At 45.7% G+C, this 12,453-nt stretch overlaps 1 protein-coding gene across 4 annotated transcripts in view; it reads right to left on the bottom strand.

Moving 5' to 3' along the window:
• Positions 1–12,453, bottom strand: part of MYO1E (myosin IE) — a 128,584-nt gene that overhangs the window by 39,100 nt on the left and 77,031 nt on the right. For 3 of the 4 annotated variants that reach the window (XM_061596019.1, XM_061596021.1, XM_061596020.1), the window contains exons 10-17: positions 11,977–12,173; positions 8,709–8,789; positions 6,280–6,366; positions 4,560–4,646; positions 3,272–3,439; positions 2,693–2,778; positions 1,421–1,502; positions 1,148–1,254 (exon numbers count right to left, since the gene is read on the bottom strand). In XM_061596019.1, the coding sequence (XP_061452003.1) occupies positions 1,148–1,254; positions 1,421–1,502; positions 2,693–2,778; positions 3,272–3,439; positions 4,560–4,646; positions 6,280–6,366; positions 8,709–8,789; positions 11,977–12,173 (895 nt within the window). The remainder of the gene's footprint in view (positions 1–1,147; positions 1,255–1,420; positions 1,503–2,692; positions 2,779–3,271; positions 3,440–4,559; positions 4,647–6,279; positions 6,367–8,708; positions 8,790–11,976; positions 12,174–12,453) is intronic. The other variant, XM_061596022.1, reaches the window with a different exon arrangement.

Genomic DNA, 12,453 nt, shown 5'->3' with positions numbered 1-12,453 from the left:
GCAGTAGGTTTGAATACACCCTCACAATTTTTAATGTTAATTGAAAAAAGGGGGATTTGTTTGCTGAAAGAGTGTTCTGGCAAATGATAAACATTTGGAGTTTTGTTTAGCTTGCCAGGGGTGGCGAACCTCGGCCTGCAGGTCAAACGTGCCTCTCCAGGCCTCCCTATGTGGGCCTCAGGACTCTGCCCAGGCCATTCCTCACACCAGGCCTGCTCTGCACCCCTCCCAACTGCTTTTGCATGTCTGGAATGTGTCCCCGAAGTGTGACGGTGCTTCCTCCGTGCCTGGATGGAGGATGGAGTGCTGTGTACATGGGGCAGGGGAGAGAGAAACGTCTGGCTTTTGCATGGCTGGACTGTAGCCATGTGCCAAGGAGAGTCACATCCATGGCTCCAGCCACTTTTACTTCTGACCCAGATACTGTGGGCACGCAGCCCCCACAGGGTTGCCCATGAGGAAATGCAGACTTAGGGCTGAAAAAGGTCCCCCCCACTTTAGGCCGATTAAAACACTCACAAAACTGCCCCTCCCTCGGCACTCTTAACAGTGCATTCAAAATCGTATGTTCATCATTTCAGATATATAAAAAGAGAGAACGAATGGGGACAGAAAGGCAGCAGCCAGAACCCAGCAACAGTCTGTCCATGCATGCCCCACTGCAGCGGATGGGAGGTGCCCACTCCTCTCACTGGGGCTTGCACAGGAGACCTTCCTGCCTGATTGTGCCCCATCATGAGGACGGTTACCATGACTCCAGCACAATCCCCAGTGAATGATCTGCCTGGGATTTCCCCATCTCACTGCCATCCTCGCTTACTCTTGTTGTGAATGCGACCGGAAGGGCACGGCAGAAAACCGGCACAGAACATATTTGCATTTGTTCCAGTTGCATGTTGTTTTCCATGGGTGGTCTCTGCTGTGGTTCTAATGAATAGGCAACTTACATCTGCATGTCATTCGATTCTTGTTCATGAAGCTACACCTCAAGCACGCTGTATGCCATGGAAGAGACTTCTGCCGTTTTGGACGTGGTGCGAGGCACAAACGAGTCTGCATCTGAGTTGGGAGAGGTGGTGCCCTCTAATCACACACACCTGGCCCATTCTGCTTCCCCCACCCCTCTGCCCCCGTGGGATATTTGTACCTGCTCTCTTCCCAGTCTCGAGGCTTTTTTGTTTCATTTGGCTTGATGCAACGGATGTAGTGGGGCGTGCACTTCATCAGAGTGCCAACAAGATCATTGGCTTGTTTCTGCAAAAAACATATTGGGAAATATGTTTAGATACCAGCCACAGCAAGCAATCTTCTGCATTGCCATATATGACATTTAAATTTTAAGTACCGAGCAACACCCCTGTACAATACACTTTTAAGTGGGAAATGAAGTAATTTGGACCTCTCAAAAAATGGAGCACACCTTGATTTTGCTGCCAGCTGTTGAGGGTCGCCCTTTCTTATCAGCTTGGAGATTCTCAGGAAACAGAGCCTTTATAAAAGGCCTAGGAGAGGAAGAATCAGACACAAGTCAGCCCGTGACCATAATACAAAAGACATTTATAGCACCAAGAAGCTGATGGCGAAACAGATGGATGCCTAGTTATGTTTCCTTAGGCAGGACCTCTTGCTCAGTCCCTCCATCAGACAGCAAGTGAAATGCAGACAGAGCCATCCTGACCGGTTTACACTTTTTATATACGTATCAATAACAACAACAAAAACATCTGCTACTAGTACTGCTGTTCAAAAGCAATCCTCTGATTATGACTTCACTGCTGCACAGTTAAGAGACCCTCCCCAACGGTAACAAAGGTATGCTCCAGATGTTCTTCCTTGTATTTCGGCCTGAATTTTCTTTTGTTGAACAGAAATTTTGTATTTCTGAATCCTCATTCAAAATGTCATTGTACCAAACAGTATTTTTCACATTTAAGAAATGGCTGGGCCATTAAACTTTAGAAATTAGTGCCATCAGATATTAGCTCCATAAGTATACACATAGTCACTTTCTTTGTTTTGGAACTCCTGGGCTATTATATGTAGCCACCTTCTACGATTAATTCTCCTTCCACCTCTCCTGAGGAGAGCAGTGTAGGAGTTATTCTCAGCCATCACCAACCAGGTGCCTTCCAGATGTTTTGGATTACAACTTGCACCAGCCCCAGCATTATATGACCATGCTGACGGGGGATGAAGAGAGTTGTGTTCCAAAACAGCTGGGGAGCACCTGGAGGTGATAGCTGGAATCTCAACCACTCTCTGGATTACCTGTCTTTTATGTTCTTAAATTTAGAGCAGGCAGGTGAAAACTGTACCCAAAAGCTAGATGCGGTGACTGCAAAGTGGCTAAAGCACATTCCCATTAACTTGCCCAGCTGTAAGCGACTTCCTCCAGGTATTAGTGAACTTCACAGAAACCCTTTCAAGAATAATGCTGGGGTTGCATATGTGCCTTGAGGTGGCTGCTAATCTCTCTCTCTCTCTCTCTCTGCCCACCCACACACAGTGCAAAAAAAAGAGAGAGAGGCACTCCTCCTTTGATTGTATATGTCACACAGAAACCAGATCAAAACAGATGTCTTCTGTGAGCATGTGGGGAGGGACTGGGGGCAGGGAGGGGAAACACCAACGGGCACATCTGGGACCCCTGTGCAAAACCCACCCTAGGAGGGAGGAAACATGTCTTACGTACTGTTCGCTGCTTTGCATGAGTTCAATCAAGTCCATGAAAAGAACATCCCGATTCCTCTCACAGAATCCATCCATGTCGTAAGACACCTAGGGAAAAGAGGAAATTATAGCGCCGTTGTTCCCTTTGCAAGGGACATGTATGGCAAAGTGAGGTGTACTTCTCTTAAGAAGAGTCGTTATAATTCCCAAAGCAGTTTTGGAAAATAATGCAATGTGCTAAGTCACAACCTGCAGAAATTAGGAGCTAAACTCACATTATCTCTTACAATCAGTTGATGTTGCTTGTTTTAGAAAAGCAGCTTTGGAGAGGGAGAGGGAGAAAGACTGAAAGCACAGAACATCGAGAGAGAGGCTTCATCTTTTCCCTGGGTCATGTTTTCCCTGCTCCAAATCCCACATGTTCCCACCCAGCAAATTAAAATGCACAATCAGGTGCCTGGTTACTACCACAGAGAACATGGTGCCAGCATGATGCAGTGGAGAATCTCCCCGCAATCTTGCACGACACAACATACACTAGCCAAATCGAGCCAGAACTGGAATCAGCTTTCCCTTTCTGCAAATGCATTTTGAAAGACACCTTTCCAGCATAATGGTGTATGATGAAGCCTTGGTTCCAGCTGTTGAAGTGTTCGTGAGTCCCAATCTGCATCTGGAGCTTTTGCAGGAGGGTCTGGTCAGCCCCCTCACCTACGGCGTGCATCGTGGCACAGACATCGTCCAGAATGCTCATGATGCCTGGAGGATTCTGATGTGTCAAGAAGAAACAGGTGATAGACAAGCATCTCTTCCACAAAATCTTGCTGGCTCCAACCTAGACACTCGTCTCAAGATGTTTCCTTGGATTTTAGTAGTTTTTATCAAATAAGGTCACTGGATGCTTTTTGACAGAGAGGAGACCCATATGTACCTTGAATAATTTTTATTTATTTATTCATGGTATATGTCATCTCAGCTTTGACTGCCCTCCCCAAACACCCAAAGGCTCACAGCCTTGATGACTTCACAGCCATGCTGATGTTGCCCTTCAGAAGTCTTATTGACTTCTAGCCTTGCTTGCCTGCATGCCCAGCTGTAAATTCTGCCCCAAACAGGAGCGGACTGTGGTAGGTTTAAGACAGGGTCACCCCCAGTTGGATAAATGGGATGCCGTAAATGAGGAACTCTCTCGCTCTCAATTTTCATTATAGCATTTTAAATAACAATAATTAAAAAATACTCCGCAGGGCTGAACTTGAAAAGAATTGTGCCCAACTGGTCAGAGACAAAACAGGTCTGCGAGACTAAACCAGGGCTGGAGAGCCCTTTTTAGCCTAAGGGCCACATTCCCTGCTCGGCAACCTTCTGGGGGCCACGTGCCAAAGGTGGGTGGGGCTAGGAACAAAAGAGCGTCCAGCAACAAATGTTCATTTACTCACACACCCCTCTCGGTTCGCCATCTAGGCAAGCAAGCAGCATGATCAGAGTTCAAAGGCACCTTCTAGACGGGCAAAAGTTCTTGGGGAGGAGGCAAAGCAGGCGTGGCCTGGGGAGATTCCCAGGGGCCAGATAGAGAAAGCTGGGGGCCACATTTGGCTCCCCCATCCCTCGACTCAGCCAGTCGTCTTCAGCGAAGTCTGTGGGATTGGCAGCTTCTCCTCGCTCCCACTGGGGGCTCAAAGGAGGAATCAGCATGTTTTTCTGGCCTTTCCACATGTCCTGGGACTATTATTGTCACCTTCTGGGAGCTGTCCAGCCAGAAGTTGCAGAACATGTGGGAAGGGACCATGTTCAGTGGCAGGTCACAGGTTCAGTCTCCCATGGCATCTCCCGTTAAGAAGGATCAGGGCCAGACCTTCTTCTCTGCCTGAGGCCTTCCCAAGACATACCACTTTATTCTCTATGAGGTCACACACAATTTTGTTGTTGAAGTAATCTATGGGTGTCCATCGAATTCCTTCTTGCACGTATTCTTCCTGCAATATAGAAAAGACTTCAGAAACAGTCATGTAGACTCAGACATTGTTGGCACAAAAATTCTGACTCAAAACACCCATACAACAATAGCAAGTAACATTTAAAGCAAGGAATGGCCGAATATTGACAGTAGGGCTTCTGCACCTTAGAGCTGCAAAGACAAGGACATTTATTTATTTATTTATTTATTTAACTGACAGCAGTTTGTCACATTGTGCTGAAGAAACTTACCTGCAGAATTACTGATGTGACTGCAGCCCTGGTGTCAAAAAGGAACCTACTCTGGATTGCACGTTGTTTAGTGGCATTGTGGTAACATGCAAGTCACTGGATTTGTAGAATTCCTGAAATAATTTGTCAAATTATTTCAGGGGGATCCATTGCAGGAACGGCATTCTTGCCAAGAAAATGATTTACTGGCTTTCCCAGGCATGCTTTTGCTTATGGCCTGATAGGAAAAAGCCACTCAACTTTTGCAGTTTGATTGTCACAAGTGACCAGGTGATGTGACAGTGACTGACTTTAACTGTAGGAGGAGGAGAAGGAGGGAGGTAACTTATAAGTTCCTCAAGGCTCTTTCTCAGAGCTTCTTTAAGTCAGTGGCTAACGGTTTTTTCTTTAGCTCAAGGGCCACATTCACCATTGACTAAATATCCGAGAGTGGCATGTCAGTAGGGTGTGTGACCAAAAGTGGGCAAATCCATCCTGTACTGACGTGCACATGCACGCAGACACGCAGACAGAGGCACATAGCCCCCTCCCCTGTGGATCTGTGCAGATCAGATGAGGAGGGGGTTATTTCTTATAATCAACTGATCACTTGGATGATTCGGGAGGGAGCGATTGGCGTCCCCAACAAGGCTGAGCTATATTTAAACCACTCCATTCCTGTCTACTTTATTTTTATTTTTTTTGCTGCCACTCCCAAAATCTGTGGGGTCATGGGAGGTGGATCAATTTGCTTCTGAGGCTGGACCAATCCTCCTGGTTCAGTCACCCTGCTTTCTAAAACCACCTGACAAAGCCCTCCAAGACTGTGCTCACACTGTGGACTAAGTTCAGTTGCCTCACTTAAAATATTACAGACCACATATTCTCAGGGAGTAAGAAGCAACCAATTGTGGACAAATGAACTCTGCTGCTTCCCTGTAGTATTTAGGGAGGAAAATAAACAAACATGCAGGCTCTTCAAAACGTGAGGAGAAAAAAGGCATATAAACCCTTTTCCTTCTCTTTCAAAGAAACGAGCCAGGAGGAAATTGAGAAAGCAGACGTTCTCCCATTTTAACCTCAGTGCCCCATCCAACATTAATGCAAGCCAGCCACAGTTTTTTCCATCTCTGACAGCAAGTCAGCATCCATGGGGAAGTCAGATGACAGGATGATTATTCTTGTGTGTGAGACTCACTCTTGGGTCATTGTTTTAGAGGATAAAATGTGCTTGCAGCCATGACTGTGTTCATTTCCAAAGGTGGGTGAGCAAATCCATAGCTGCTTTCTCTCAAATTTGCTTTGCAAGGCGAATTTTAAATAGTCATCAACCAAAAAGCCAGGCTACCCTGAGCAAGGAAGGCAGTTCTGCAAATTGCTGGGGGGGGGGGAAGCAACCACAAACCACCATAATTTTTTTACCTGTTCTGCCTTCAGCGTCAATTCAATAAAGATCTGTTGAAGCTTTTCATTGACAAAATTGATGCAAAACTGTTCAAAGCCATTTTTCTGGAAGAGAAAACAAGCTATCAAAATACCCACTTCAGGCTCTAAGTCAGGGGTGATTTAAGTCAGGGTCCTTTATAACCAATTTGGTCAATCCTAATTATTTTTGCAATATATTTTCAATGACTTTAACAGCTGATTTTTACATTGTACTGTGAGATTCATCGAAGAAGTCAATAACCTAAATTCTCTAAAGCTTGTTTCCAAGATCTGAGTTTTCATTAAAGGAACCCTTTCCACAAAAGAGCCCATGTTTGGCTGAACGCCCAGAAAAGCTCAGAATTTCTTTTTGTTCCTTTATCTTTCCCCTCTGTGCACCACAAGACCATTCAAGCTCCACATTTTGCATTGCCTTACATGAAATACTTTTATTTTACATTATTTTTGTTTCCAATTATAGAAAGCAATATGTATGGCCCAACTTTATCCTGAAGCTTTTCATTCAACTACCTTGGGTACTTTTATTAATACGTGCAGGGTATAAATTTCATAACTTTTTGGAAATAAATAAATTGAAACATTGTGGCAGCCACTTCATCAGGCTATAGCAGAGGGAGAAATGGGACTGCACGAGCATCTCTGTCCACTATGCTGAATACCAGCAACCTTTGGGTCCTTCCTTCCTTAAATAGTGCCAGTGTTTGTCTTTTTTCTCCTTCCTCTCAATTCCATTTCCTTTTATGTCATGTCCTTTAGACTGTAAGCCTGTCTTATCAGTGCCATTTGTAAGTCGCTCTGGGAGCCTTTTTTGGCTGAAGAATGGGATGAAACTATCTTAAACAAAGCAATAAATAAATAAATAAATAGGAAACATAGGTGAGGTAGTCCTGACATTCTGACACCACTTTCCCTCATATTCCATCATACTGTAGCATGACCAACAGCGTACATATTTATTATTTACTTAATTTTTAAAAAAATTATAAACCAAAATGAATTTCAGGGCAGTATACAGAGGAATTTAAAGTGTACAATAAAATATAAAACCACAATGCAATAAAAATGAAAGTGTGTAATCCTAGATGCAATTGCATAATCCTATACAGGTTTATTCAGAAGCAGGCCTCACTGTGTTCAATGGGGCCAACTCCCTAGCAGGAGTGTCAGGGATTGCAGCCTACAAGGTAAAAACTAGAACTGAGCTATGCAGGTAAGAGGAGGGCTCACTAGTTAAGGTTAGCAAGTTTAGCCCCCACCAAGCATGTCCCAACTGCATCCCTTTACCTTCCCCCCATAAACAAATGGCTGCTTTTCATTCCAATAGGGAAAGACACGCCACACTTGGGGATTATGTTACAGAAAGGACAAAATCTCCTCCTCGAAAGATGGAGCAGCTTGCAACCCAGACTCACAGCCCACCTATGAGGATTTATTTAAAATATTTATATCCCTCCGACCCCTTAACTGCAGAGATTCCCAAGACAGCCAATATAACTATAGTTTTTTATCTTGCTGCAGTTGTGGGTGGTTTTTAGATTAATTACAGTTGATGTTTTTGCTTATATGTTGTATTTTATATTGTATTTATCCTATCCTTTTATGTGCGCCGCCTAGAGTGGCCGTTAATTCGGCCAGATAGGCGGCTTAGGAATAAAATTTTATTATTATTTTATTATTATTATTATTATATAACTATAAAGTATCACAACCACCAGCAAATAGAAACAAGTCAATCAACAAGTTTAGAAATCAGAAACTGCAGCATTTAAAGGCAGAGAAGAAAAACAGCACCTACAACTGCAGTTCTGCAGGGAGGGAGCCGAGCAGATGAATGGGGGAGGGGGGAGTTCTAGAGGAGAGGTGCCACGACCGAGAAGGTCCTGCTCCTTACTGATGTTCACTGCAGAAGCTGAGAGCCCTCTGAGCAAGACCTTAATGGTCGGGTGGGTTCACATGACAGGCATTCTGCTAGTAACAAGCAACTACTAGCATTCTATAAAATAATGTTTCATTCTCTAACTTCCATGCACACACAAAACAAGTATAGCCATCACTGCCATATAGAAAAATCTATAAAGCCACTAATCTAGAGAAAGTGAATTTCCTTCTACTTGTGCAATGGTGGAGAACCTCTGTGGTCCTCCAGAAGCTGTTGGACTACAACTCCCGCCCAGAGCTTGGAAAAGTTACTTTTTTGAACTACAACTCCCATCAGCCCCAGCTAGCATGGCCACTGGATTGGGCTGATGGGAGTTGTAGTTCAAAAAAGTAACTTTTCCAAGCTCTGCTCCCGCCCCATCGTGTCTGGCCACTGGCCAGGCTGCTTGCTGGGGCCACAGGTCACCCATACCTAATAGAAAGGTAGGCACTTTTGCTGCCATTGAGAGAAATCTTTAGGTTTTTACCTGAAATATTTCAAAGCCGTAGATGTCCAGGACACCAATATTATATTCTTCGTGATCCTTCTCCATGGCCTTATTAATGGACTAATAGAACAAAAACATTAAACACAGACTTGTCTGAAGTGCTAAGACTTTAATGAGTTACACGTCTACATGAAAAACCATTTAAGGCAGCCTTCCCCAGCCTGCCTTAAATACCACCCAGATATTTTGGACTACAATTTCCATCAGTCCCAGCTAGTACAGCCATGTCATGCTGATGAGAGTTGTAGTCCAAAACATCAGCAGGGCACCCGGTTGGTGAGAGCTGCTCTAGGAACCCCACCTGCCACACCCTCTTCTGTGACACTGCAAGGGTATCAAAGAGGAGGGCATCACCGGGCAGGTGGTTTCCTCATCGGAAGAAACAATGAAATCTCTGCCTCAGCTCTTTCCCTTCCTTGCTCTCTCTGGCATCAATATTCTTGCCTAAAGTTGCAGAGCAGGGGAGGACAAAAATACAATTAAATATCAGAAAGAACAAGGCAGGTACTGCTCTGAGTAAGCAGGAACAGCTCTCTTTGCCAGGATGGTGGAGCAAGAGAAGGCTGGAAGGGGGAACCTGGGACCCTCCAGATGTTGTTGGGCTGCACCTCCTCTCAGTCCAGTCAGCAGGGCCAATGAACTAGGGATGAAGGGAATCAGCCACATCTGGAGGACCACCCTTGTGCTAGGTACATGTCTGCATGAAAAGACACTGCAGCCACTACCGATTATTGGAGACTTCTTTTGGTGTGATGCTTAAGAGAAGATGTCAGCTGGACCTCAGTCTTCCAACTCCATATGTGCAAGATACCTGTGGCAAAAATGTGGCTCCCTTTTCTTTAAAACGTGTTTTTAGCCTTTCAGACTAAAGCAAGAAAGCTAAAAAATGGTTGGACAAATTCACAAAGAGCTGCTGCAGAATTCTACTTCCTGAACACAGTATATCTAGGGTTGCCAAGCAACTAGGAACAGAAAAAGAAAACACAACCCAGCCTGTTCTTGTACTTTGGACAGCAACTTCACCTCTACGGGTCAGTAGGTAAAGATTTCAGGGAACAGAGATGGCTATTATCACCCAGTGATGTTTGTAAATTGAGCTGCTACTAAAAAGGCATAGGAACACAAGACAATTTGGTGTTGTGGGAGCAGGAGAATGAGGGAAGCCTACGGGAGTTTGTTCCTTGCTGGTAAGTTAAGATTATTGTTCTTTCTGAAAGCCCAATATGACAGAAGGTCAGCAATTGGTTTTCAATTGTTTTTAATTTTTTTTAAAAAATTGTGTTCTTAAATTGTTTTTTGTGTTTTAAAATTTGTATATTTGTTTTTAATTGCTGTAAACCGCCCAGAGAGCTTTGGCTATGGGGCGGTGTGTGTATATATATATATATATATATATAGTCACATTGGATGGGAGCCCCTCTGCATATACATTAATAAGTGACAACAAGAGTGTCAGACTCGCATCGGGGAAACAGGTTCAAATCTTCATGCAGCCACAAACTCACTGGGTGACTTTGGTCCAGTCACTGTCTCTGAGCCTGACCTAGCTAACAGGGTTGTTGTAAAGATAAAATGCAAGGGGGTGGGAAGACTCGTGTATGCCACATTCAGCTCTTTGGAGGAAAGGCCGGACACAAATATAATAAACAAATTCATATTTTTCATATGCCCTTTTCATATGCATCTGCCTCAGCCAGTGTCATGGCCCCGTCAGAGGACTCATCAGATGAGGATGTCTCGGGAGTAACAGCAGCAGACCCAGAAGCAGCAGACCCAGAAGGAGAAATGGAGGAAACCCCTGAGAACCCAGCTCCTTCTCCCCCTCAGCTACAGAGCACCCCAGACACAGCTGAAGCCCTTCAGCCAGATGCAGACAGTGAACAGGATACTCCCCCCTCACCTGCAGAACATAGACAACAGAAGGTCAGGCAGAAGAGGGGCAGGCCTGTCCACTTAAGGCCAAAACGCTGATGGCTCACACCTGCTGACCAACCTGCTCCTTAAAAGTCAAACCTTGGCTTCAGCTTGTTGCTGACTACAACGTCAGGCATGACCACTGTGTGTCTTCCTATCCCCTGAACCCTGACTTGGACTGCTCTCTCGGCAAACTAGACCCGGACCTTCACTGACATCTCTTCTGCATTTCTGGCTTGGCACGTAAGCTTTGAACGGCCTCTGCCCTTATCTTGCTTCCTCCTTGCTAGCCTGGCAGATTTATAGCCAAGCTGCCAGCTGATGACTTACGGCCTGGCAATTACCAAGGAATCTCCAGCCCTGCGTGCACCCCCACTGACACTGCTTTCTCAGTGAAGAGGTGCCACCTGAAACCGGAGGTCCTTTCTGAAACTGAAGGTGCCGGGGACTGAACTGGGGACATTTTGTGTGCGAAGCAGCATCTGCCGCGGAGCGAGGACCTCTCCTCCTTGTGCACTGGGGAGTGGGAGGACCCTCTGAGTCAGGGAGCTTCCCCAAGACAATGAAAGAGGATTGGAGCTCCAGAAATAGACAGAGAAGAGGAGGCAGACGGGAGCAAATTGCTAACTTCAAAACACATACTATGGAAGAACCACCCGGTGGCAATACTTGAGCCTCCTTGGCACAAATAATCCTTTCATGCAGGATTCCGCAGAACACTCTGGCTCTTTTCAGACAGACTCCGACATCTTCCTCTGCTGCAAGTCTCTTTCATGTTTTCTCTCAGCCTCCCCCCGCTCTTTGCATATGCCCCTCTTACCAGTTGGAGCGCTCCTGGTTTTGGTGAAGGAATGGGAGCCTCAGGCTTGACGGCTGCATGTGGCCCTCCAGGCCCCTCTACCCGGCCCTCGGGACTCTTCCCAAACCAGGCCCCCACTGGCCCACCCTCCTCCAGTGCTTTTGCCTGGCTGGGCTAGAAGGTCTCTCTGAATTGTGAGAACGCCTGTGGCTTGCCTGCACAGAGGGGGTGTTGAGCGTGTGCGTGCATGTGTCTGTGTAAACCTCTGGCTTTTGTGTGGCTGGAATGCAGCCTAGTGTACAAAGGCAGAATCACAACCACTGCTCTGCCCAGTTGCCTCTGGCTCCAGCCGCCATTAGCCTGCGGCCCCTGGAAAGGTGTTCAGAGGAAATGCAGCCCTTGGGCTGCAAAATGTTTCCCGCTCCTGCTTTAGTGCTAGATTAGTCCTTATGAGAGACCCTCAATTTTTGAACCACGTCAACCACTGGGCACAACATAATCCCCCCCCCACAAAAAACATGACATGCCACTTACATCCACCAAGTAATCAAACACTCTGGCATGAAGCGCTTTGGCTAAGGCATCCCTGGTATAGCAGGCTTGCTCCACGTTCAGGGTAACGTTGATGGATTCTGATTTGCCTCCCCACTTGCTATCCATCTGCCTGCTGGTCAGTTTCTCTCTGAGTCGGTCCTGGTTAATTCCCAGGAGGAAAGCCGGGAACGCCAAGACTGCAAGAAATAACGCATAAAGAAACAAAATATTTATGACAACCACAAGGGTAGCTGCGGTGGCAGCAGCAACACGAAAGCAGACTCAAGGGGAGTGAGGCTGCATCCAAAGAAGAATCCCACAAAGCTGGAGGAAAGCAGGCTTATCAACTGAATCTTGAACATTTTGGAGAGCCTCCTGTTGAGCTCGTAGGTTTTATATTATTGCAGGATCCCTGATCCTCATCCTCTCCGAATGGATACGCTTGCTCATATATCAGGATTCCCATATTAGGGTCAA

This window comes from Rhineura floridana, chromosome 14 (genome assembly GCF_030035675.1).
Source record: "Rhineura floridana isolate rRhiFlo1 chromosome 14, rRhiFlo1.hap2, whole genome shotgun sequence".
Lineage (NCBI taxonomy): Eukaryota > Metazoa > Chordata > Lepidosauria > Squamata > Rhineuridae > Rhineura > Rhineura floridana.
The sequence above is the reverse complement of the archived record's forward strand: the minus strand, read 5'-3'. Positions and strand labels throughout refer to the sequence as shown.